Here is a 26,254-nt window from a genome sequence, read left to right on the forward strand (position 1 = left end):
TCTTTATGCATTTTTACAGCTGACAACATGGCAGAAGCGCGGTACGATGATTACTGAGTTATTGAGAATGCCCATCCAACAACGCCAACGGTTGTGTTTTACAGAACCGAAACCGAAACCGAAACTTGTTTGGTTGCTCACCTTGGGCGTCGTCCAATCACGGTGCCCGCTCCTCCTAACGTCACAGCTTTAGTTGGTGCGGCAGTGCGGCCGCCGCAAACCGCGCATGGTAGTTTTTCTTCTTTCGCGCTTTGTAAAATAATTACCGATTTGTCAATCGTAAAAACGATGAAAAGTGTGCTAATTTGAGCCAGTCTACGCAGTGCAAGCAAAAACGGGAGCTTGACAAATTCACTTCAGTGTCCCTTTAAGATTTCAAGAAAGTTGAGAAGAGTGTTGCAGATCTTTTTAAAGAGTTTTAGCATACCATTACCGTGTTTACGTTACCGTTTACCATGCTTGCGGCAGTCGAATGCGCATGCGCGAGGATGAACCGTGAACTGTAACTTACCGGCACAACCTTTACCGTCGCCACCGCGCTTCCCGAGCAGACGAAGTGTACCCTCTATTCTTGATTACAGAAAACGCAGTGCGCGCGGCGCTTGGTGCTTGGTACAGCCGATAAAGGTAATATTTGTTGATGCTGTCTATTACATTTTTTTGTTAAATGATGCTCAGGAGCACGACAAACAACTATATTTTTCCGATGGGCGAGCAAAATGGCCGCCCCTACTCATGCTAAGCCTCGCCCGCCTCAAATAGTGCGGATACGTTTCTGAGCACGAACAGAGCTTTTACGTCTCCAAAATTGTGCTGTGCAAGGTAGTGTAGGTTATTGAGTTATTATTTTAACATATTTTACCCATTTCATGCCGAAATATTTAGCGCAGGCGTAAATTTTAATTTACCTTGATTCCAACTGTTCTCTGTATATATATGGCGCCACAGACATCACATTTTCTTTTTTAAAGCTCTACAGGTGGTGGCTACGGTATTATCAAAACAAATAGTGTTATTATGAATGCCTGATCGGAAAAGTGAAACATTCAAGGTACTTTAAACGAAAGCAAATGAGCCGTTTTTTTTTTTTTACTAAATGATCCAGATCCACCTAACGCGAATTTCCGAAACAAGCGGAAGTTTGTTACCGGGCCTAAATGCAACGCCGTCAGATCTATTATGGGATATATTTTACATGTCAGCTGGGGCACGTTTATGGCCACAACTAAATAAAAATTATGCCGCGAATTTGAGCAATCTTGGAGTGATAAGTTTGAATTTGGCTCGTATTGAATTGAAACACTCAAGTTGATGCTGCATTCTTGTGAAAAAGTTATTTAAATTGATTATCAAGCATGGTGCATTCGAGTTTTGGTGTAAAAAGCCACTGAAAATATGCAACAGGGCTTCAAGAAGCCTAGAACTATACCAGGAGAGCAGGTGAGTCCTCTTGGCACCATTAGAAGCTTTTTTAGAGTTCTTCCATAGGATAATTTTTTGGGGGGTACGCCTGAAGGCACTCATGAAGTAAGCAAGCTCTTCATTGCTTTGCCATGAATTTCCAAAACGCTTCACACGAATGCTGCTCATGTTTTCTTCTTCGCCTTAATGAAGTGGTTCGTACTATCCAACGTTGGTACTATCAGGGGGAGGGGGTGGGGAGATTTGCCAGTGCTTGTAAGCGGCGGCTCTTTAGTTAATTGCCAAGAAGGTAAATTATGGGATTTGAATAATAAATATAACCACAGTTATTTCGTAAGTTAGGGTGAGACGAAATGAAAACATTGTTTGACGTCTGTCACTTTCATTTCGTTCACTTTTTCTGCCGTTCACTTCTTCATTGATATCTGCGGTTAGATATTTCACCGATCTCCTAATGGCCGTCTGAATTCATAATAAGCCACCCCTGAAAAGCAAAAGAAATGAGAATTTCCGGAAAGACCCACGAAACCGTCTGAACAGTCAAGCCAAAAGCAAACTCCCATTGGGCAAATGGATTTGGCTCATTTTCGTTACTATAACTACGATACGTACACGTTTTCAGTGCGTTATCTCAACTATTTTCTTGCCACCCCTTTCTTAGGAGAAAGTTGCCGAGTTTTTCTTGTCAGTGCAGTTTTATCCGACTCAGTTTCCGTTTCTGTATCTGGCTCATTAAAAAGAAACTCCTCAAATAGCTGTAGCAACAAAGTTATGCGTGATTAATTTGGACACTAATGCATCAGACGTCACTGCATGCACACCGGTGGTCGGTAAGCCAGAATACGTGAACCGCAAACGGTCTGCTAAAACGTGCCCTACCATTTTCAGTGGTAAACGGTAACTCCGGCTTCTAAAAACACGGTAAAAGGTAACGCAAACACGGTAACGATATGCTAAGACTGTCTTTAGTTTTAAAAGCGAAGGCCTTAGATGTCTCACCAAATTCGAAAAGTTACCAAAGTTGTCGGCGTCAACACGAATGGTACTAAAATGGCCGATCCAAAACTGTTACACTTACAGACTTGAAACTTCGGGAGTGCATTTCTATTTGACGTAAAGGCTCACTAAGGCGGGATTTTCACAAATAATAGTCATGTTGAAGTGAATTGAATTGAAATAAATTTAATTTTATTTACAAAGCGTGAACAGAAATGTGTATGTGTACAGAGGCACTGGGAGGTCCCAAGGTATAAGAACCGCAGGCGGGACCTCTCATGATCATTGTAAAATAAAGAAATGAGTAAATACCAAGCAACACTAGAATACAATGACAGAAAATAAACACACAACATAAAGCAGAGAACGATTAACACAAAAACCGGAGAAAAAAATATTACAATAAGAAGCAGGAACTCTAAAAACAACAATGAATACAACTCCAATGTGGTCACAAATTGGGAAATGAATGCCACAATAACGAAAACACATAATACTACAGTTACAATTCAATCAAACAGAAGTGCCTAACTCGAAAGGTTTTAGTTTAGATTTAAAAACGCGTAGTGAATTAAATTTAATATCGGTGATTAGTGACGGATAGCGGCATATTCCGCTTTCGCTAATTCGTGATTAGGTCGCTCACCCGTTCAGGTATCAAAGTCCATTTTCCTGATATATGCCTGCAAGAATATCTAAAAAGCAGTTTTAAAGTTTCTCCCAACTAACAGTTAAGGTCCTAATCTTCGTTGCTGTCCAATTGGTTGTTTTTGAAGAATCTTTAGCATATGTTTCACTGATTGATATATCCAATTCGTTTTTGTGATAACTGTTGCTTATGAAAACGCTCAAAACAATAGACAATTTTGTCCTGCGCGACGACTCTGAATTGGCGGAAAGGGCTATTTTGAAATTACGCCTCTGATGGGACGAAAAGGCCTAACAGGTGATGTAAATGCGCTGTCAAACTGCTTGTTCTAGAGGATTGAATTCCAGGCGTGCATTCCTATTATAGGACCTGAATATTTTTTTTTAGAAACTACGCCCCTGAGATAGAAAAAAGCGCTAAAATATTTTCTTTACGAACTCCTCTTTCTATCACAGGACCGTTGATATATCGGACACGTTTTTGCTGATACAGGTAGCATACACAAGTCTAAGAACTGTTTTGCAACATTTCTTTGTGACAGCCACGTAATAGGGAGAATCTGGACGGTCTTTTCACGAAGTATTCAGCCCGTAGATATTTCCAATTCTGTTTTGCTTACAAATGTTGCCAATACAAATGTCCATGCGTCAATTTAAGGATTTTTTCCTAACAAACATATAAAGAGGCGAGCGGAATTTTTTAAGTCACACCCCACCAGGAAGAGAAATTCAGGTGTGCATTTTCTTGTGTTCGAATAGCCCACGCCATCTTTTCGGACTTTCTGTGACCACACGCCTCCGGTAAGAACACGTGTTATTTATTATACAACTGTGACTGATTTTTATACATCACACCCAAAGGGATAAAACTTCCCATGGGTAAGCAGTCGTCTTGGCATTGTCTTGGCACCGTTTGTAGCACTATCTTTACACTATCTTGGCACCATTTGTAAACATGAGTTCCAGCCGTTGACCATGACCACGCGCCTCCAGTTGAGCTCATGTTTTGAAACAGGCGGGAGTTCATTATTGTATGCAACTCCACGGTGAACTAATTATGACAAGAAAGAAATAACTCAACACGCACCATACTCCGGGCATCGCCGGGTATTACTGCTAGCAAATAAATAAAAACGCGTTAGGATTGGCGCCGGATTTGAACCAGGGTCGCAAGAGCAGGAGGGAAGTGGGCTAACCACAGCCCTGGTTCTACTTTTTCAACAACGATAGTCTTTCTTGGGCTACTTGAACGCGAAATTTTTGGCCTGTCTGTGCGTCTTATTGGCTGTCTGTAACTCAATTCAACCACCCGGCCAAAGTGAAGCAGAAGCGGCACAGTAGGTTTATATACCCACTGCCAAATCTAAACGTCCGGTGGCAATATTCATACTTGTCAGCATTGTTCAACAAGACCAAGACGTTACGTAAATACGAGCAAAAAATCAGTACATAAGTGATATTGGCAGTGTTCCTTTATAACAAATTCGTGGATGCTCGATTTTTGCGATAGCAAAACTGCCTCCCCGCTCAAAAATTCACTCATATGAACACCAACTGGCCCAGATCCCAAGCTATTCTAAAGAGTTGATAAAATTCGGCACCGTATAATGGAGACGGACAGCTCGCAGTAGGAGCGATTTGAAGCGTGTGGGATAGTCCTTTGTCATGTAGTGGCTATGAATTGACAGGTGGTGGTGATGGTGATAATGATCATGATTATGATGAATATTTGAATGTTTTGTTGGGCTTGTCGCTCTCCCTTGCTGTAGGGATGTGATCATCTTTTTGGCAACGCAAGGTTGGCATCCTGGACGCAGAAGGTATCTGAAATGTTCGGCAATGATCGTCTTCGAAATGCGCCGTTCGTCTGGAGCCACTCTCCTCAGAAAACAAGTACACGGTGCCGCTTCTCGGTCCCGCTTGTCAGCTGCCCCGTTTCCTTGTACTCCTTTGGACGCGTGAATGGAACCACTGGAAGGGAACACTATATACGAGGACAGAGGCACCACTGCTGTTCCGCATACGGATGAATTCAGCGCCAACACCGGCTCGGCTTCACAAACTAAACCTCATCTCATGCAGTGTTGTACCTATGAAAGCTTTTTTTTTTTTATGCCGTAGGGAAATCCTTCGCAAAAAAAAAAAAAAAAAGTAGTGTGCCAGGTGACATCGAACATTTTTTCATGGATTGCCGAGGGCATGCGACAGAGGGGTCAGTTTTAGGGGCAAAGCCCCTTAGGGGCTGGCGCTGTTCGTGTCTCCTGTCGTCGTAGTAATCGTCGTCTCATGTAGTCACGGTACTAAAACACCGGGAAACTTCTTCACACCCAGTGCTAAGCGTAACGCGCACTAAAAAACACCGGGACACTCGTTTACGCTTTGCGCTGGTACGCTTCGTGACGCGTACTAAAAAAACACAGGGACACTCGTTTACGCCTCGCGCTAGAATGCTTCGTGCTTCAAAAGAGACGGGACTTCTACAGCAAAGCTGTATACCTCTACCCCACAAAGGTTTCATCTCCGTTGACAAAAACGTCAAGGCGCCAAGAATACACTTACGCACTGCATGCTTCGCCACTCCCCAGGTTTCACGACAGGTTTCACGATTTTTTTTTTTTCAAAAAAGTTCGAATGAGAGCCGCCCTGCATGACCCTGTGGAGGACGACATATTCCTCAGCGGACGCTGGGTTACAAGGAGAGACACTATGCGCCTAGTCCTCCAGTCTTTGAAGGACACGAGCTTATTTGAAGCTTGGTGATTTCCCGCGAATAGTATTACAAAGGTGCTGCACACCATGAATGGCTAGGCCTGCCCGTCAACTAAATAACAACAACAACAACCCCTTTGCCCTATTCCCAACTTTCCGGTGGGACACGTGACCACAATGCCGTCTCTAAAGTGTAGATTTGGGTTTTAAGCTCCGGAGCTGCTAGCCTGGGTTTAGAGGAGCACCATGGCGGGAGGCTTCGGATTAATTTTGACCACTTGCAGGTATTTTTAAGTGCAGCGAAATCCCGACGCACACGGGTTTTCGCTCCTCGTCTCGATATGAAAAACCGACGCTGTGGCCAAGAATCGAGACAGGAACCGCGTGCCAGTGCGTCTGTGTCACTTTTAGCTGAGTTTACGTAGTCGGTGACCCGGACAAAGCAATAAAGCTTCGACTGCAGCCTCTGTGTCACTTGCGGGCGTAGAGTACATTGCTTTGGCTGCTGATTCCCTGCATATTCACATTATGACCACGAGAAATCACACCGTGCAGTAACATCGGTCACACGCATAGGAGACGCGCGATCTTTTAGAAGAACTTTGCAAATGTAGATCCATGCATATTTAGCATGGCCTTATAGGACGACCTGACACTCCAAGTTACGAGCACCGGATATTACGACGGCTGTTGGATGAACTACTGACGCAAATACAGGCACATGCACACGCAGTCGTCAAACTGCTTCTCATTAACGGGACTAGCGGTTTACGCTTCTTGGCGGCGATGTGTATCGCGTTCCTCATTGCTCTCGGTGGCCCGCGTGCGTGCGCATGCTTCAATTTTTGCTTGGAGGGGGGCATGCGTCATATCCCGATTCCCGTGCATAAGGCTAAGAGAAAGCTGCGTCTCGTTACAATCAACTGGTTCACTCTCTTACAGCAAAGCTTGTCGAACGTCGCAAAGCGCGCGGGTTTTCTTTCGTCCACGCTCCTTTCAAAATGTCTGCGAATCGAGTTCGCTTGCCTGTTCGGAGGCGATACTGGACAAATAGCCTGTTTGCTCCCTCTGGAAGGTGGCCGCTGACGATGTTATCGCGGCGGCCTACGTAGCTGCTCCGACCGCACCGAGGCATCAGGCGACCTCCCCGTGTGGCCTGAGGCGGACGATTAGATAAGCAGGCGTCCGACCCGTCTCGGTTCACCCCTCGGAACAACCAAACCGACGAAAGACGCTCGCGAGCGACGTGGGAGATTTTCCTCGTTGGCTATATCGTCTGTCGGGGAGTCGGCTCAATTCAAGTCACATTCGCGCGTGAAGGTGGAGAGTCAAAAACCGGAATGCGGGCGTGAAGGATTTCGCGGAAGACTCGGAGGGGAAGAGGCGATGCATGTCAACAGATTAAAGGATGTTTTGCAACAACCACGTGCCCGTTTTTGTCGAGCGCCGATCGTCTTTGACCGGTTTGAAACGACTGCGCCGAGTTCACAATGCAAACCAACGTAAAAATTGGGTCATTTTAACTAACCACAGCAAACATTATGTGCGTGATTGGTAGCGAGTGATTACAGCGAGATAAAACACGGAGAAGGTCCAATGGAGCAAGCTAATGAGAACGGATTGAAAGTTGCACAAGTCAACCCTGGTGAATTATTGAGTTATTGCTGCATGAAAGTTAACAGGTAATTAACTAGACGTCAACAGCCCAAAATATGCTCAAAGAAAAACTGTTGTAAGCTCTAGCTAACGACAATCGATAACTTACTAGTTCAAAACTCGCGGTACGGTACGGACCGACTAGTTTCGTTTTCGGATTCGGCCTCTGACGCGTGACCCGCCTACCAGTTGAACATCGAGCTTTCGGAACGTCTTTCACGAACGTGAGGTGCTCGGGTAAAGATAACGCGTTATTATGCAGCCATGCAGGTGCTCCGATAACGCTTTTTTGCCCAACGGCGGCGACGCACAGGTCCAGCGAGCCGCAATAAACGAGGAGAGTGAATTTCGCAAGTTGGAGGTACAAGTCGAGGCCGCTTGGAGCGCTTCCCTCAGCGCACGCGCTTTTTATCTGTCCGGAACAGTAGTGATTACTGTCCCGTTCCCACTACTTGACAAAATCTCTCTGCTAACGGTGAGTGGATGCGTTCAGCTCTCTCCTCCCTGTCCGGTGTCTTCTTCGGTGTGAACGCTACGACCGTGCATTTAGCTCTCGTCACCGACGATCCGAAAGAAACTTGCTTAAACCCGGCCCGTGACGGACGCTATCGGTTTGCCCTCTGACCGGTCAGGTGCGCGCTTCAGGAAGTTTTTGCACAGCTCGCGTCGAAGATTTTCACATCTCTGCCGCGTACGTCGCTAAGGTTCAGTGTCGTTACACTACGGATCGTAGCCGCGACTCATCGATTCTCCGTTAAGCGTCCAGAGGTGAGCTTGTGGTGCACTAATCGTGAGCTGCGCTGGGGAGACACCGATGTGTGAATGATAGAGCCGGTTTATTTTCGTTCGGGTTGCCTTCGCGGGTACTGCACCTTTCGTGTTGTTCACCGCGTTATGTGCTCCGCTTCCTCTCCCGCACATCCGTAATTACGCAGCAAGATCAGATGTTGTTTGTGCCGCGCTGGTACCATTAGCTAAGTTTCTGAGTCCTTAGGCTTAGTTTGAATTGGACTGGGCAAGTTTGAAAGCCGCCTGAGTGCGTGACGTCGCGCACCGAGTTGAATTTTTATTTCTCGTTGTTTTTGTTTTTTTTTTCGGGGAAAAGGGGGAGGCGGTTATGGTGTAATGTGAATGAACGGCGCTATACGCAGCTGGTATATTGACTGCTTGCTGGTGCCGAAGATCGGATGCTTGAAAGTGTAGTCGCGACGGGTGATGGTGTGTGGTCCGTCGTTATCGCTACAAGAGCCGCATATCCCGTCCAAGCGGCGTGATTGCGCTGGCCGCTGCGCATGCGTTCTCCGCAATAGATAGTAAAGAAAGAAAAGTACTTTCTGCTTGAACCTTGCGAGTTATGATCACGAGTGATGCAGTTGTGCTGTCGGCATCGTCGTTTCATTAAAGTCAGCAGTTCGTTGGCCGACTGTTTACACATCATCGGTGAAAAAAAAAAAAAAAAAAATCTTAGTCAACCTGTATGCTTCTCTAAACGCGATGTAAAGTGAAGCTCGTAATGTAAATTTTAATTTTGAAGGCGTTGCCACTGTTTGCCATAGTAAAGTCATCGTCATAAATTCTCCCTAGTTATCTTTAGCAGTGTTTGGCAGTCGTAATTATTAATCTAATTAAAAATGAATGCGTAGGTAGTAGTGAGCTCGTGTAAATTTGCGCACTCTAGTTTTTGCACATGTAAACGCACAACAAGCATGCAGGTTATAGGTCAGAAAACTTGGTACTGACAAGCTTCATAATGTTGCTTCGGTGCATACACTGCCCTACATGGCTTGTGGCTTACAGCATGCGGTTTGTAGTAATGGAGGAGAGGGGCTGACAAACCAACTTGTTTACAAAGTTGTTCGACAGGAGGCAGTGCCCATTGTTCAAAGGAAGCGACAGCAATAGGTAGTAGTGCTTGTCTGTAATTAGACGGTTGTTGCCTCAGTCAAAGATAGCACAAGGTAGCAACTGTGTTGCCATTGTTTCTTTTGCAAGTAAAAGGCACTTCAGTAAATCATTGTTTGCCAAGTTGGTGCATGCCGTAAAGTTTTGAAAGAACGCCCACCCAAAGTGCACGAGATATCAAGTGAGAAATATGGTAGGGGCGATCTTTCGGGTCAGGCGCGAAAAACGAAAAAAAAAAAGTGGCTGCACTGCTACCAAAACCACGGAGATATCGAGAAAAAATACCAGATGGGCGAACATTCGGCTCAAGTGAGGAAAGGACAAATAAGTGACCACGTCAACACATGAATAGATGACCCGCGTTTATTTTGTTTACTCATTGGTGCTAAAGCCATCCATTTTAGGGGATGGGTGATCTGTGGTGTCTTGGTAAACTGGATATTTCAAGAAAGAGGAGGGGGGGGGGCAATGTTTCAGTGGTGGGCGTTCGCTCGAAACTTTGCAGTACTCGTTCTGAAAATTAGGCCGCAATGCAGAAGAAGCAGGGTTGGACAAATTCTTGCCCTGCCGTGAAACTGAAAGATTTATGCACGGCAAGTAAACGTTGCGGTGATTCATACTCGAAATGGTGGCAGTGAAAGTCATGTAAGGATGGCTATAAACTTGAGCTGTGTTGTGGTTAGATGGGTTGGCCCTGTCATTTGGTACAACGTATACCAGCATCATTTGCCTTCGTTGAACACGTCTCGTTTTTAAAATGGTGCAGCCTTGGCAAAGAATTTCGTTATGACCGATTCGGGATACACAAACACACCTAACATAATTAAGGGAAGGGGAGCGAAGTTCTTGCAACATAAAATTTATTCTTTTAAAGATTTTGCAGCAAGTGTGGGGAGGAAAAGTCACTTTCTTTGCTTATGAGTAGTTAAAACAGCAATTTCATCTTCATGTCTGTCATATTTTTTTTGTGGGGAATGTAGAGAATACGGCGTCCCAAATCGTGAGAAAATGACCGTTACTTCCATACTGCAAACGTGAAAAGTAACCAGTTGCATTTTCATGTGTTTGCAAGCATGCATTAAGTTTTTTTTATTTTGAAGTTCTTTAGACAAGCTCTGCTAACCCATTGCTGAGATCTGTAACACTGCAAAACAATGAACTGGAAAATGAGCATGAGAGCATTGCAACTGTCTACCACTTTTAAGCTTCAAAGAGCTGTTGCTACTGGGTATGATGCATTTGCAAACCTGACTGTTGCCGCACTGGTATAAACCAACTTTTCTCACCTTAGCGTCGTTTGATGAAAGAGGAAGTAAATTTATTACAGGACGCTATTGCATAATCTTGAATTTTTTGTTCACCGATGTTTTTTTTATTGCATAGAAGCACTGAGAACAATATTTTGGTAGTCACCAGCAGCGACGCCCTATGCATTTTTCTTTGTGTTGTTGCAGTTATTGCTTGTCTGACCTGTTCATTTGCAGTGTCAGCTTTCAGCTCTAATGGAAGGGCATGCAGACGTATTTTATTGGAAATTTGGAAGAAATATTTCGAAATCCGTTTTTCCATTGCAAAGCTCAGCTTTGCCCAGAAGTGTAAACCAACAGAATTTACACTTCTATAAAACAGCTCCGTTGTTCCATTTTTGCCGTTTATAACTGGGGTGTGTTGAGGGAATTGAAGCATCAATATTTTTTTTTTGTTACTATGCCTGTTTGTAAGCACTGTCTTCATCTTTATAGTGTTGCCAACGTGTACTCTCGCTAATAATGCATGATGCAAAATTAGCATAGTGCAGCTATTACTTTCTTTTAGAAGCCCCGTAACTGGTACAACAGGGTCACTGTTGTAAGTAGTTATGTAGTCCTGAGGGAGTCAGTGGAATTATAAAAGGCTGTATAATGTAGGCTGTGTAATGTATTCATGCACTAAAAAACGAACCCTTGTTTTGATAGTACGGAGGCATTCAGTAGAGGGAATGGCCAGTAGGACATTGTCCAACAGAAAAAAAAAGTTTTCGTTGGGTGCTTGGTGAGTGAATTAAAGAAAGAAGCAGAGAAAACTTAACCATTTCTGGCACAAGTCAAAGAGCCAGTAGGCACATTTGGAAATAAAATGGGGGAAAAGCAGCTTTGAGTAATGAATGATTTCATAAGGAATCAATTGAGTAACCTCAAAATCAGTGGTGCATTCTCAAAACACAGAAATGGAAATGGACTTGCGTTAACTGGCCAAGTAAGTTATGGAACTTTGGTGTAATTCCATGTTTTAGTAGCCACATCTCAATAAAATGCTTGTCTTCCTAAATATTTAATACTAAAATAAAAATAACAATCAGTGTCTGAGGTGGTCTGGACATAGTAAATATTTTTGCAAGGGTGAACTATCATTCCAGCCTTGTTGGGCATATAGCAATTCCCTTGTGCGTGTTTGAGCAAAATGTGTGTTAGGGAAATAGCGGCTACTGTTCAAGTTGTTGGAAAACCTCATCACTGGATTGGATACATTGGATTGGATGCAGTTTCAGTAGAGCTTTTTAAAAAAGGGAAAGCAAGGAAATATTTTGTGGCTTTTTTCATCACTCGTACTGCAAACAGTTGCGCTGAAGGGAATTTGCTTGAAAGTCAAATGTATTCGTTGGGCCGTGTGCTTGCAAAGTAGTATTGCTGCTGTCAGTAAGTCTCCCGTAACTTGTCAATGCTGGGATGTTTTCTTTTAATGCTCGTAATTACTAGCAATTGTATAAGACTGTTCACTCCTTTACTGTAACGTTAGTACAGCTCCCAAATTTAATCATTAAATTATATATGTTCTGTTTCGTACCGCACTGTCGGACTTTTATGTGCTCTCAAAAACACGTTTTTTGTGGGGATCGTTAGCCTGATTAGCCAGACTTGGCAGGTGTTACGTTATCTGGGAGGTCATCTTGACCAATTTTATTTTTGTATTTTGTCTACTGATGGAAAATTCTAATTGACTAGCATTTTGTAAAAGCATGAAAGAATGGAGTTTTTTTTTTTTTTTAACCCGAAATACTCTTCAGTGCTCATTGGAATGCCGCTTGGATTCTGCTCATCATTTTTGTGCACAATAGCGGTTTTTGACCTTGCCCTGACAACATGATTGTAGGGTTCCGTGGGATGGTTTTGTGACCCCGCGGCTTTTGTTTTTGTAAAAGCCTGGAAAATTCCTGTTTTTTTTTCTTTTTCTGAACGCGAACTACCAGTTTAGCACTCGCTTGGATTATGCTTGTAATTTTCGTGCACAGTAACTGTCTTCGACCTCGCTGTGACATCATCGCGGTGTGCCACAGGTTGCGGTTGTGTCCACCACTTTTGTTTGCGTAAAAGTCTGGATAAACATGAATATTTCTTCATCTAAACTGCCCATTTAGATCTTTGCTTTTGGGTGGTGCTTTTGCCCTGATGCTTTTGCTTTTGTAAAATGAATGAATGAATGAATTTATTGTAAACAAGGAAAGGAAAGACCACCAGCAGGTGTAGTTTGTCTCACCTAAGGGGGGACACCAGATCGCCTGCTGGTGGGGAGGCTGTGGGGATGGGGGAAAACAGTTATACAGGGAAGGGAGGACAGAGAGAAGGAATTGTAAAAGCCTGGAAAATCTTTTCTTGTTTGTAATCTAAACTACCACTCTAGCGATTGTTGGAATGCCACTTGGGTTTTTCATGGCAATGCTATTCCTTCGTAATAATAGCCTCCGACCTTACCCTGACGTGAGCGCCGTGTGTTGCAGGGTGGCATTGTAGCACCACTGTTCTTGCTTTTGTAAAAGCCTAAAAAAACTTGAGTTTTTTTTAAATTTAAATAAACAGTCCAGTGATTGTCCGAGTGCCGCTTGGCATTGTCTTGCCAATGCCATTCGTGTGCAATAAACGTTTTTGACCTTGCCGTGACCTGATCTCGGTGTGCCTTGGGGTGGCGCTGTGGCCCCTCTGCTCTTCCCGCTGAATGCAGTGCTGCTGTGGGACGAAGCGCGGGATGCACGACACGGGCCAGAGCGAGGGCCACCTCAATGGTGTGCTGCACAGCGAGCGGGTGGCCATCCTGGATGCGGGCGCCCAGTATGGGAAGGTCATTGACCGGCGCATCCGCGAGCTGTGCGTCGAGTCAGTCATGCTGCCCCTGTCCACCAGCGCCAAGACACTCGTCGCTCAGGGATACAGGTGGGGATTTGAATGGGAGAAATGTCTGTCTTTTTTTTAGTGGTTGGGCGGCGCTCTACTGGGGTATTGTACCATGCGCTACAGCTCCCGACGAGGTCAGCAGAGGTGGTACCCTTGGCCCAGGCCTTGAACAGCCTCTGCTGCTTTGCGTGCCCACTGAATCAGATCGATCTGGTCTGCACAGCAGTTGCTGGCCAGCAGTGCCTCCCATTGCTCCGCATTAGGGTTTCTGATCTTGGGGACAGCCATTGTGCTTTGGTATTCATTCCCAGGTGGGGAGAATGCAGATTCTTGGGAGTGGTTGTTGTTATTGGAACTCAAAAGACCCTGCCTAAAGTGAGCTTCCTGTTACGGTTGCAGAACAATGCCAGTCACAGCTTAGTTTATATGAGTTACGCTTCAATGTGAATTGCTTTCCTGCAGCTGGTATTTTTATTTAAGCATAGCGGAGACCATAAATCCTAGACTTTAAAGGGCCCCTCTTATTTTGAAACTATTGACGAGCTGCAGCGGTTCAGTGTAGAGAAGCTTTACTGTGTGTTGTAAGTCCGTGTTTATAGAGACAGAACAGGCAGGGGCTCATTTGCTGACGTTGGAAGTATAAAGGGTGCGAAAGCAAAGAAACGAATTAGATACAAGTTTGAAATATAGCAGGCTGTAATCTCTCCCCAATGCATTCACAAACTTTACTTGTTTTTCTCTTTTCTCACAAGGAATGAATGCACACTTTTAGCAAGTGCAATCCAGCCTCTTGCAAACTGGCTTTGAATAAAACATTAGGCACCAAATGCCTCGAACTTTTGTCTCTAAACTTTTTTAGTGCTGTCCTCTGTTGCCCTATGTCATATTATGCATATGTTCCTAAGCAGCTCTCCAGGCTTGAAGAGGGTAGGTAATTCGTATCCCCAGTTTGCTACATTTCTGAGATACAAACTCTGATATTTACACCAATTTGGAGTGAGTCATCTCGCGTAATTATTTCTTTGCTCCTTGAAAATGGCCGTGTTTTCCGATACGTGCTGCCGAGTTTTATATGAGTCAGCTCAAACACAATGGCTAACTCGCCTAAATCGATGGGGCAATCCTAAAGCAACGAAACACGATGCAAAAAAAAAAAAAAAAAAAGAATTGGGTAAATGTTTTTCGTTTTCTAACCCTTGTCTGTGTGAAGATAAATTTTTTTTTTTTCCTTTATGGCAATGGTTTGTAGTCATTCCTTCGCATTCTCATGACTAACCACTCCAGTTTATGCGGGCACTGACCTCATAATTATGCCTGATCAGTAACTAGCTGTTATGATTTCCTAAGGATTAGTTTTCCACAAAAGTTCGTTTTACTACACCTTCAAGGACACGAGATGGTGTGAAACGAAATGGGTCAAGTTAGCCTTCGTGAGTGTGTGGCTGTGGTGCTCCATTTTTCCGCCAGTGTCGCCTGCTCTTACACTGGTTGCGCCTTTGCCCCTGTGCAGGGCCATTGTGATCTCTGGTGGGCCGGGCTCCGTGTACGCACCTGACGCCCCCAAGTATGACCCGGAGATCTTTCAGTGTGGCCTCCCAGTGCTGGGGATCTGCTATGGCATGCAGGTACTCTCACAGCCATTGCGTTTCATGGAACACGTAGCCCAAAATTATTGATAAGCCTCGTGGATAGGCTTAGTTTCGATAACTAGGTGCTTCAAGCATAGGCTAGCCGCATCTTGTTGGGTTAAAGGGGCCCTAAATAGGCTGCCGAATGTTGCGATTTTGCATGCGCAGTCACTGGAGTACTATCCAAGGAACGTCATCCCGCAAAAATTGTATAAATGCGTTAAGTATTAGCCGAGTTATCGGTCATTAAAAGGGGCCACCCATAAGGCCTGGGGCTCTCCTCCTCTAGTAGCTCCTCCGAAGCACTGTGGAAGCCACGACGTCATCGACCCGGCGCAAGACCACCGAGAGAAACAGGGCAATCCCTCACCCTCCTTGATGTACGTGCAGTCATTGGCTGCGCTAAGCCCTGCGCGAGCTTTTTTTTTTAGCACTCGACGCGCATGCTCCGCCCAACAGATTCAGGTTGCACGGTGAGCGCTGTCGCTGTGGTTCGCGTTTGCGCCGCCGTACTGGGCAATGTCTCGTGCGTCATAGAGGTGCGTCAGAGCCGGAAAGAACTGCGTCAGAGCGCGGCAGTGTAGCGGCAAGGTATGGTTGGTGAGCCAGGAGAGAAAGTGAAATCTTTTTTTTCGTGTTTGTGCGGCCCCTGCTTTACGCAGAGGTGTAATATTTGGTATACGTTGTCGTGAAGGGGTACTCTAGCGATTGCGCGATTGAAATGGCGACCTTCGGAAGCCTATTTAGGGCCCCTTTAATGGAATGGTAGCTGACCTCTGAGGAGGTCATCGAGGGCATAATATGTTAAATAACTGATGAGCCCAAGTGGATAGTCTTTGTTATGACAATTAGGTTGCTCAAACATAAGATGTCTTGTCTTGTTGATGGAATAGTAGCTGTCCTCTGAGAAAGTCATCGAGGGCATAATATTGTCGTCACAGGGACCTCTCTTACGCCCCAGGTGATCTAGTCTGGCTCTGGACCCCACAGCGCCGACGCGGCCTCTGCGAAAAACTTCTCGCCCCTTACACTGGTCCCTTTCTTGTTGTGAAACGTATTGGCGAAGTTAATTACGTGCTGTCACGCCTGACCACCACTGGTCGACCGTCGAAGACGACCCAAGTTGTACATGTGGCGCGTCTTAAACGCTACAACTCCCGTTCCACACTGTGACTCGCCCGGAGGGCTTCGTCTGCGACGGGGGAAGTGTAACGGTCAACCAATTCTACAACATTGGCTTGGCCAAGTAGATTGGATTAGCTGAAGAGGAGAAAGAGGATGCGGGAGCTGGGCTCTCTGGGCTAGAGGAAGAAGAAGCTGGACCGCTGCTCGCGTCGTGCTCAACGGTGCTCGACTTTTCCTGCCTTCGGAGCCTGCGCTCTTGCCTTAATAAATCCCTCCCGGACGTAACAATATGTTAAATAACTGGTGAGCCCAAGTGGATAGTCTTTGTTATGACGATTAGGTTGCTCAAACATAAGATAGCCATGTCTTGTCTTGTTGATGGAATAGTAGCTGTCCTCTGAGAAAGTTACCGAGGGCATATGTTAAACAAATAAGTGATGAGCACAAGTGGATAGGCTTTCTTCCGACAATTAGGTGCATCAAACGTAATATAGCCACGTCTTGTCTTGTTGATGCAATGGTAGATGACCTCTGAGAAAGTCACCGAGGGCATATGTTAAACAAATAAGTGATGAGCACAAGTGGATAGGCTTTCTTCCGACAATTAGGTGCATCAAACGTAATATAGCCACATCTTGTCTTGTTGATGCAATGGTAGATGACCTCTGAGAAAGTTACCGAGGGCATATGTTAAACAAATAAGTGATGAGCACAAGTGGATAGGCTTTCTTCCGACAATTAGGTGCATCAAACGTAATATAGCCACGTCTTGTCTTGTTGATGCAATGGTAGATGACCTCTGAGAAAGTCACCGAGGGCATATGTTAAACAAATAAGTGATGAGCACAAGTGGATAGGCTTTCTTCCGACAATTAGGTGCATCAAACGCAATATAGCCACGTCTTGTCTTGTTGATGCAATGGTAGATGACCTCTGAGAAAGTCACCGAGGGCATATGTTAAACAAATAAGTGATGAGCACAAGTGGATAGGCTTTCTTCCGACAATTAGGTGCATCAAACGTAATATAGCCACGTCTTGTCTTGTTGATGCAATGGTAGATGACCTCTGAGAAAGTCACCGAGGGCATATGTTAAACAAATAAGTGATGAGCACAAGTGGATAGGCTTTCTTCCGACAATTAGGTGCATCAAACGTAATATAGCCACGTCTTGTCTTGTTGATGCAATGGTAGATGACCTCTGAGAAAGTTACCGAGGGCATATGTTAAACAAATAAGTGATGAGCACAAGTGGATAGGCTTTCTTCCGACAATTAGGTGCATCAAACGCAATATAGCCACGTCTTGTCTTGTTGATGCAATGGTAGATGACCTCTGAGAAAGTCACCGAGGGCATATGTTAAACAAATAAGTGATGAGCACAAGTGGATAGGCTTTCTTCCGACAATTAGGTGCATCAAACGTAATATAGCCACGTCTTGTCTTGTTGATGCAATGGTAGATGACCTCTGAGAAAGTTACCGAGGGCATATGTTAAACAAATAAGTGATGAGCACAAGTGGATAGGCTTTCTTCCGACAATTAGGTGCATCAAACGTAATATAGCCACGTCTTGTCTTGTTGATGCAATGGTAGATGACCTCTGAGAAAGTCACCGAGGGCATATGTTAAACAAATAAGTGATGAGCACAAGTGGATAGGCTTTCTTCCGACAATTAGGTGCATCAAACGTAATATAGCCACATCTTGTCTTGTTGATGCAATGGTAGATGACCTCTGAGAAAGTTACCGAGGGCATATGTTAAACAAATAAGTGATGAGCACAAGTGGATAGGCTTTCTTCCGACAATTAGGTGCATCAAACGTAATATAGCCACGTCTTGTCTTGTTGATGCAATGGTAGATGACCTCTGAGAAAGTCACCGAGGGCATATGTTAAACAAATAAGTGATGAGCACAAGTGGATAGGCTTTCTTCCGACAATTAGGTGCATCAAACGCAATATAGCCACGTCTTGTCTTGTTGATGCAATGGTAGATGACCTCTGAGAAAGTCACCGAGGGCATATGTTAAACAAATAAGTGATGAGCACAAGTGGATAGGCTTTCTTCCGACAATTAGGTGCATCAAACGTAATATAGCCACGTCTTGTCTTGTTGATGCAATGGTAGATGACCTCTGAGAAAGTCACCGAGGGCATATGTTAAACAAATAAGTGATGAGCACAAGTGGATAGGCTTTCTTCCGACAATTAGGTGCATCAAACGTAATATAGCCACGTCTTGTCTTGTTGATGCAATGGTAGATGACCTCTGAGAAAGTTACCGAGGGCATATGTTAAACAAATAAGTGATGAGCACAAGTGGATAGGCTTTCTTCCGACAATTAGGTGCATCAAACGCAATATAGCCACGTCTTGTCTTGTTGATGCAATGGTAGATGACCTCTGAGAAAGTCACCGAGGGCATATGTTAAACAAATAAGTGATGAGCACAAGTGGATAGGCTTTCTTCCGACAATTAGGTGCATCAAACGTAATATAGCCACGTCTTGTCTTGTTGATGCAATGGTAGATGACCTCTGAGAAAGTTACCGAGGGCATATGTTAAACAAATAAGTGATGAGCACAAGTGGATAGGCTTTCTTCCGACAATTAGGTGCATCAAACGTAATATAGCCACGTCTTGTCTTGTTGATGCAATGGTAGATGACCTCTGAGAAAGTCACCGAGGGCATATGTTAAACAAATAAGTGATGAGCACAAGTGGATAGGCTTTCTTCCGACAATTAGGTGCATCAAACGTAATATAGCCACGTCTTGTCTTGTTGATGCAATGGTAGATGACCTCTGAGAAAGTTACCGAGGGCATATGTTAAACAAATAAGTGATGAGCACAAGTGGATAGGCTTTCTTCCGACAATTAGGTGCATCAAACGCAATATAGCCACGTCTTGTCTTGTTGATGCAATGGTAGATGACCTCTGAGAAAGTCACCGAGGGCATATGTTAAACAAATAAGTGATGAGCACAAGTGGATAGGCTTTCTTCCGACAATTAGGTGCATCAAACGTAATATAGCCACGTCTTGTCTTGTTGATGCAATGGTAGATGACCTCTGAGAAAGTCACCGAGGGCATATGTTAAACAAATAAGTGATGAGCACAAGTGGATAGGCTTTCTTCCGACAATTAGGTGCATCAAACGTAATATAGCCACGTCTTGTCTTGTTGATGCAATGGTAGATGACCTCTGAGAAAGTTACCGAGGGCATATGTTAAACAAATAAGTGATGAGCACAAGTGGATAGGCTTTCTTCCGACAATTAGGTGCATCAAACGCAATATAGCCACGTCTTGTCTTGTTGATGCAATGGTAGATGACCTCTGAGAAAGTCACCGAGGGCATAGTATGTTAAACAAATAACTGAGAGCCCAAGTGGATAGGCTTTGTTCCGGTAATTAGGTCTTCAAACATAAGATAGCCACACCTCGTCTTGTTAATGGAATGGTAGCTGACCTCTAAGAAAGTCATCGAGGGTATTATATGTTAAACAAATAACTGATGAGCCTAAGTGCATAGGCTTTGTTTCGATCGTAAGGGGCCTCAAACATAAGATAGCCACGTCTTGTCTTGTTAATGCGAGGGTAGTTGATCTCTGAGATAGTCATCGAGGGCATTACTTAAACAAATAATCGGTAGTCGTAGAACATGGCGCGTAAACTGTGTCCATTCTTTTCTGAGGTCATTCAACGATCTGCGCTTGTGTGGTCCTGTGGCTGATGGCGGTGCATATCTGTTAACAAGGGATTCGCATTTGTGTCCAATGCCCTGCGAGTGTAAATGTAATGTCCAAAATTCTTGGTATGTCCTGGACCTTATAACAGGTCACAGAATTTGCATGAAGAGTCAAGTACCCATCCTTGCAGTCAAAAATAGGCATTAGTTGCAGTTGGGAAGTGCTGGTTGCAGGGGGAGATGCTGGGTGGCTATTTTAACTTAGCATTGTGTCAGCTGGTTTATGCACCTTTCCTTCTCCGAATATTTGTGCGTGGTCTGCGCAATTAGTGGTGTCCGTAGACCTTCGGGGTGTTGAATTTCGAAACATCTAAGAGCTGCTCCCACTATATTTATGTATTTACAGATGTAGACTATAACAGTGGGTTTTTATTTTTATTGTGCAGAAGACAACACTGCAGCTACAGTTTTAAATAGGGGGATTGAACAGCCTTGCGTTCAGTAAAAGTGTTCAACCCAAGGCTCTGCCTGAGGTTTGTAGTCTTCCGAAGGGAGCAGTTGCGACCGGTTAGAAAATCGTAAAAAGTTGAGGATCATCAGTATACGATGTACCATTTGTTAAGTTTTACAATATTTCGTCAGTGACGACTTCGTTTGCTGTCTAACACATCGTTGTTCTTTGCTTTCCTCAGATGATCAACCGTGAGTTTGGTGGAACAGTGACACAAAAGGATTCCCGGGAAGACGGACAGTTCAAGATACAGGTGGACCAGAAGTGTCCGTTATTCAAGTGCGTAGTGTTGTCCTTGTGCTTTGTTTCGCTGTGCATGTAATCTTATTTTAAATGGCGTTCCTCAAGCACTACCTTTGGCTGTACTGCTTTTCTTTTTTTAAAACCGTATTGAAGGCTTAACTACTAGCTGTAAAAAGGTATCCTTGTAAAATACAGAGTTCGGCCCATAATGAAATACGATGATCAAGTATTTTAGTTGCTGTTAAGAAGTTAAAAAACAAGCAGAATCTGAATAACTTGATATACCTGACACGTTTTTGGCTCTATTGTTGCTTTTATGTATACTAAAGGCCAGAGATGATGTGTTGTTCTGCCTTTTTTTTCTTTTGTTTCACAGGGGCATGGACAAGGAGGAGGAAGCACTGCTCACGCACGGCGATAGTGTCGACAAGCCTGCCGAGAACTTCAAGGTCGTTGCCACGTCAGGGAGCACAGTAGCAGGTGAGCACATGATTGAATATTTCGTGCAAAAGTGCTAATATAATTAGTATTGTGGCACCGAGACAGGCACTTTGAAATCTCTGGGAAAACATGGAAATGATGGCTGAAGTTGTTGGCGGCAAATAAAAAAAAATTGGCGGATTGGCTGGTGCAATGAATACGGCCGTGTGTGCCAAGGTGAGGCATGTTTATTTAAAGTGTGAATGTATCGATCTTGTGCGCTGTACAATTGCAGTATATACTGTGGTTTTCCAGTGTCAATACTAAGATGCCATAGACGCTGCATTACGCATAAAGAACACAGCCTCAGATGGGCATCAACATTTACCGTATTTACTCGCGTAATGAACCCACTTTTTTTCCAGAAAATTCAGCATGAATTTGGGGGGAGGGTTCATTATGTGGGAAAAAATTGCAACAGATTTTTAAAAGTTGAAATTTCATACAAGCGCTGTCTGAGCCTGACCATTCTTGTTTTTAAGAACACGTAGGTAATTATGTAATCAATTTTTTTTTTTCACGACATGCTGGTGGTCCCCTACTTGCCATTGAGCTGTCCTCTTCACTGAAGTCGCTTGCAGCTTCACACTTGTTGTCGGCCCACAGTGCACTGTCCTCCGTGCCATCAAGGCACTCCAAAATTTCTTTTCCGGCACCGGGAAACTTCCCTTTTTTGGGCCAATTAAACACACTGCGATCCCTGTTCACCTCCCAGAAACCTCTCGCTTCTGCCCGTAGCATACACGCACTGCGTCAACACTGCCCAGCCGCGCGGTTTCCATGTGCGTCAACGCATGCTCCACCACCTTCAGTTTAAGACCGGCTGTATAGCTCATGTGCTGACCCATTGTAGAGCATGCACCAGGAGCTCAAAATATGGTCGGAACACAGCTGAGCAACAAAACCACGGAGCGTAATGGCGAAATCGCGGAACAGGAAGAGCACGGGAGTGTGTGCTATGGTTAGTGCTTTGTTCGCACACCACCAAAACCAACCGAAACAGTTAAAAGCAGGAAAGGAGTGCGGAGTACGTTTTGTGCTTTGGCCGCACGCCGCAACGTTTTTGTGGCGCAAGAAGGTTCGTCTTGCGTTCAGCAGGTGGCGCTCCGCAAGTGCGCAATTTTTAAATTGTGAGCCACGGCATTCGCGCTCACGTCTCCAGCTACTGTTGAGATTTCTTTTTGTTGGAATGCATTTTCAGTATTTCTGCACATGCGGCAGCATGATATCATCGCACTGCTGTGATCGTCTACGGCATCAGCAACCATGCTGAGATAAAAAGATATGCCTGCTGTATTTTTTATTCAAAGTAACAAAAAAGTAAATTCTCAAGAAGAAAAGTGGGGGGAGGGTTCATTACGCGAGTAAACACGGTATAGGGAAACCGGTGCATTTATTGTCGCAGCGACTAAATAGGATGGCTCACTGTTTTGCAAGTTCTGGTTGTTCCGATAACATGTAGTGACTTGTAAATTCTCTGAAGTGAAAAGTAGAAGTGCTAAAAGTGGTGCCAGTTGCTCGATCTCTCGGTGCTAATTTCTTGTCGTCGCTCCGCAGCGCTGGCGAACGAGAAGATGAAGGTGTACGGGGTGCAGTTCCACCCGGAGGTGGACCTGACGCCCAAGGGCAAGGCCATGTTCTCCAACTTCCTGTACGACATCGCGGGCCTCTCGGGCAACTTCACCCTGCAAAGCCGAGAGCTCGAGTGCATCGAGTACATTCGACGCACCGTCGGCAACAGCAAAGTGCTGGTCAGTGTTTCATCCTCTCTATCTATTTCCACAGAGCTTACTACTCAGTTCAGTTCAGTTTTATTGTCCTTTTGAAAAGGAGGGGCTGCTGTAAAGGTCGTTTGGCAGTGTCCTTTTGAAAAGGAGGGGCTGCTGTAAAGGTCGTTTGGGCAGCTTGACTGAATTCTCAACTGCCGCGTACGTGGCAGTTTGACATAAAGAGAAGGATAGCAGAAACCACATTCAAGATCGCATAACAGCGCTTGAGAACATAAAATAGCTCTTGGGGGCGAAAGACAGTCCCCAAGAACACAAAGCGGCACGTAGAACATTCAACAGCACTACCCACCGCAGTGGTGCAGTGGCCAAGGCGTTGTGCTGCTCAGCCTATGGAAGCGGGTTTAATCCTGGAATCAGTGGCCGCTTTTCTGATGGAGGCAAAAAGTGAAAAACGCCTGAGATTTTGAGCACGTTAAAGATCCCCAGGTTGTCCAAATTAATCGGGAGCCCTCCACTACGGCGCGCCTTGCAGCCGAGGTGTAGTTTTGGCAGGTTAAATGCCCGAAATTTTATAAATAACAACAGTAATCAAAATTTCAACCCCTCAAAGCTCGTCTAAGCCTTCGAACACGGGCCAAATATCACGAAGCAGGTTTTACGCACTGTGCAGAGCCCCTTACCCGTCTAATCTCTTCGAAATTCGCCAGCATTGTGAATGGCCAAAAAGCTGAGGAGGGTTCACGTTTCTGTTGTGGCTTGATGCTATTTCTATCCCTTGTGCTGGAGAACGAACTGTCCTCAGAAGCATTGGCAACAAGTAGCCAGTCGACCAGTGTTGCACAAAATAGCAGCCGATGGTAGTCGCCGCCTTGTCTTCATCTTGAGCACTCGCATGGCTCATTTAGTTCTAGGCTGTACAATCGGCTGTACAATTAGTTCGAAGCGGTCCATCAAGAAACAGATTCTCTTATTGCACTCACCGGGGTTCATAGTATTAGGAAATGTAAAGATTACAGCTTCAGGAGTAACACTGTTCTGTCTATTGTTCCTCCAAAAGTGCCTAATTACCTCTAATTATCTCTGGAACTCATTGACTGACTCAAAAAATAATGCCATATTTGAAATCAGTGGGGGAAAAGCAGCAAGACCGACAAGTTTCACGGAGTTTACTTTGCAATCAAAGGAAGCTGTTTTAAGAGCAGTGTCCCCCCTTGCTAGGCTGTCTCGACGCATGCACTGAGCTTCGATGACTTACCTGGTGACCATTGTGGGCTTCAGCTCTGTTACATAAAGTTTTGTCAGTACAGATAAGAGAAAATAAGACAACAAGTATGACAATGCTGTGACCAAGCTGCCTTTGTTGTGTGTGCTTGAAAAACTGCCTTTGTCACGTCTTTTTTTTTTTTTAGCAAAGTTTTTTAAACTAGTGCCTCCTTTACAAATCTTTATCATCTCTTTCATCATTGTCATGGCGCTCTTTGCCTTTGTCGGCCTTGCGCCATTAAACCCAAAATCATCATCATTTTCTTTAAGCTCCCTTGGGAGCTAAATTTAGGTCGTCTCGTTCTTCCTCCTTTATTTTTGCCTCTTCACTGCTGTATTTTTTTTTTTTTTTTTCACAGCCCCCAACACATAGCTGGCAGTGACATTAATTACGGTAGCTGCCGTGTTGGGAGAATTGTGTGCACAGTAAAAAGCTGGGAACCTATCTACCGCTCTTATCTCAAGCAGCTGTGAGAAAGCCAAGAGCGATGCACCAGAAAGGGCAGTGGGCACATCATGAGCAGGCCATGCATTACAAAGGTGCTTCTGGCTCGCACGATAGCAGTGCAGCTCCTTTGGGGCAAAAAACCTCGGCAGCACAGATGTGTTCTGCACATTTGTATCGTATAATGGGTGGCAAAGGAGAGGGTTCATTCAAACTGCATAAAGAATCTTATTTTCTAATACTGACATTGAAACAGTGTGAATTGTGTTTGGGTGTGGCCAGATATGAGTCGGCTTTTACACTGCTTGCAGTGTTGCATGGGCAGCCAAGATTAAAGCGAAAGCTTCTGTAGTGGGACTGATGGTGTTGTCAGAAAACCACTACAGTTAAAACCTTGTTATAAGAGACACTGTTACAAGAGGCACTTGGTTAGAAGAGACATTTGAATGAAAGCGGTTTGGTCGGTTTTGCTATGTTCACTGTGTTAGCAACATTGCATACTAAAGACCTTGGTTACAAGAGACACATTTGAGTGTCTCTTGTGTAATGTGGTTTTACTGTAATGCATTTTCCCATCGACCGGTTGGTCTACCGAAAAGCTCTGATTAGATCTCCAGACACACTGCGCGTGCGTGCAGTCGGGCTTCCATTGTGTGAAAACGGTTACCTGGAAATTGCAAGAAAGGAATGGTTCTAGATAAGAAGGCAATACACGCATCGATCATGAAAAAGGAGTGCACTAGTATAACTGTATTTCATAAACCACGTATTGGTATACATTTGCATCGCTCTTACACGTGTTTACTTAGTGCGCACGTGGGTTCGTTCTTTGTGATTTGGGTCTTTGAAGATTTGATGATCGATTGGTCGCACCTTCAGTAAAGCTTGGACGCACTTACAGCTGTTGTGCTTCCCTCGGTTTCTTTTAGGAAGGGGTGATAAATTTTTTTTCTCCATTTTGGTCGTCGCAGATGCTGGTGAGTGGAGGTGTGGACTCAACGGTGTGTGCGGCCCTCCTGCACAAGGCGCTGAGGGAAGAGCAGGTGATTGCGCTGCACATCGACAACGGCTTCATGCGCAAGGACGAGAGCGTGCAGGTGAGTCCATTGGTGGTAGTAGTGACTCACTAGGCTTAGCTGGGAATCATTTAAAGGGTCCATGAAGAGAAAATACAACTTTGTTTAACTTTAAAGAGTTCGACTTTAGTACTTCACTCAGCTCCATTCTGGCCACGAAAGACGTTTTTTAACCGATAAAAACGCAAGAAATACTGGAGAACTTTCAAATTTCGTGCCACAGTGACGTGTTATCGGCACGGGTGACGTCATATGGGCCATCACTAAAAGCATAATTTTCAGTGGGTTAGGTGCACGTTAGCATTCAAGGGATTCAATCAAACGGAACTAACAGCCCCACTACAATCGCCCAGTCATGTGTCCTGGCGATTGATTAGTTCGGCTGCCGTCAATCGCCCAAACAAGATTCTGTGGCGTCGTAGAAAAGTTGCCGGAAAGTGGCTAGCGAGTCGCCACAGCTCCGCACGTTTTCTTTAATGTCTCCGTTATTTTTTCGAACTTGCGATGAAATCGGTATCATTGTTATCTGGACAAAGCAGCGTTTCTAATAAACCAAACTTGTAGTATTTTGTCTTCAT

General features: G+C 44.6%; 2 protein-coding genes across 3 annotated transcripts in view; one reads left to right on the forward strand and one right to left on the reverse strand.

The window, feature by feature from the left end:
* Window positions 1-6,940, reverse strand: part of LOC144146177 (nicotinate-nucleotide pyrophosphorylase [carboxylating]-like) — a 47,702-nt gene extending 40,762 nt beyond the window's left edge. Inside the window, exon 1 of the mRNA XM_077678148.1 lies at window positions 6,802-6,940. The gene's annotated coding sequence lies outside the window, so the exon portion shown is untranslated. The remainder of the gene's footprint in view (window positions 1-6,801) is intronic.
* An 809-nt stretch (window positions 6,941-7,749) lies between these two features.
* The window catches only part of Bur (GMP synthase burgundy), a 37,610-nt gene continuing 19,105 nt past the window's right edge, over window positions 7,750-26,254 (forward strand). The window contains exons 1-7 of one of the 2 annotated variants that reach the window (XM_077678145.1): window positions 7,750-7,906; window positions 13,309-13,517; window positions 14,989-15,103; window positions 20,621-20,718; window positions 21,059-21,162; window positions 22,720-22,913; window positions 25,572-25,697. In XM_077678145.1, coding sequence (XP_077534271.1) covers window positions 13,333-13,517; window positions 14,989-15,103; window positions 20,621-20,718; window positions 21,059-21,162; window positions 22,720-22,913; window positions 25,572-25,697 — 822 coding nt within the window. In that variant the 5' untranslated portion in view covers window positions 7,750-7,906; window positions 13,309-13,332. Of the gene's footprint in view, window positions 7,907-8,065; window positions 8,200-13,308; window positions 13,518-14,988; window positions 15,104-20,620; window positions 20,719-21,058; window positions 21,163-22,719; window positions 22,914-25,571; window positions 25,698-26,254 lie in introns of those variants that run through there. The other variant, XM_077678146.1, reaches the window with a different exon arrangement.

Source organism: Haemaphysalis longicornis, unplaced genomic scaffold, assembly GCF_048455015.1.
Source record: "Haemaphysalis longicornis isolate Haplotype H1 unplaced genomic scaffold, Haemaphysalis longicornis Haplotype H1 scaffold_7, whole genome shotgun sequence".
Taxonomy (NCBI): Eukaryota; Metazoa; Arthropoda; class Arachnida; order Ixodida; family Ixodidae; genus Haemaphysalis; species Haemaphysalis longicornis.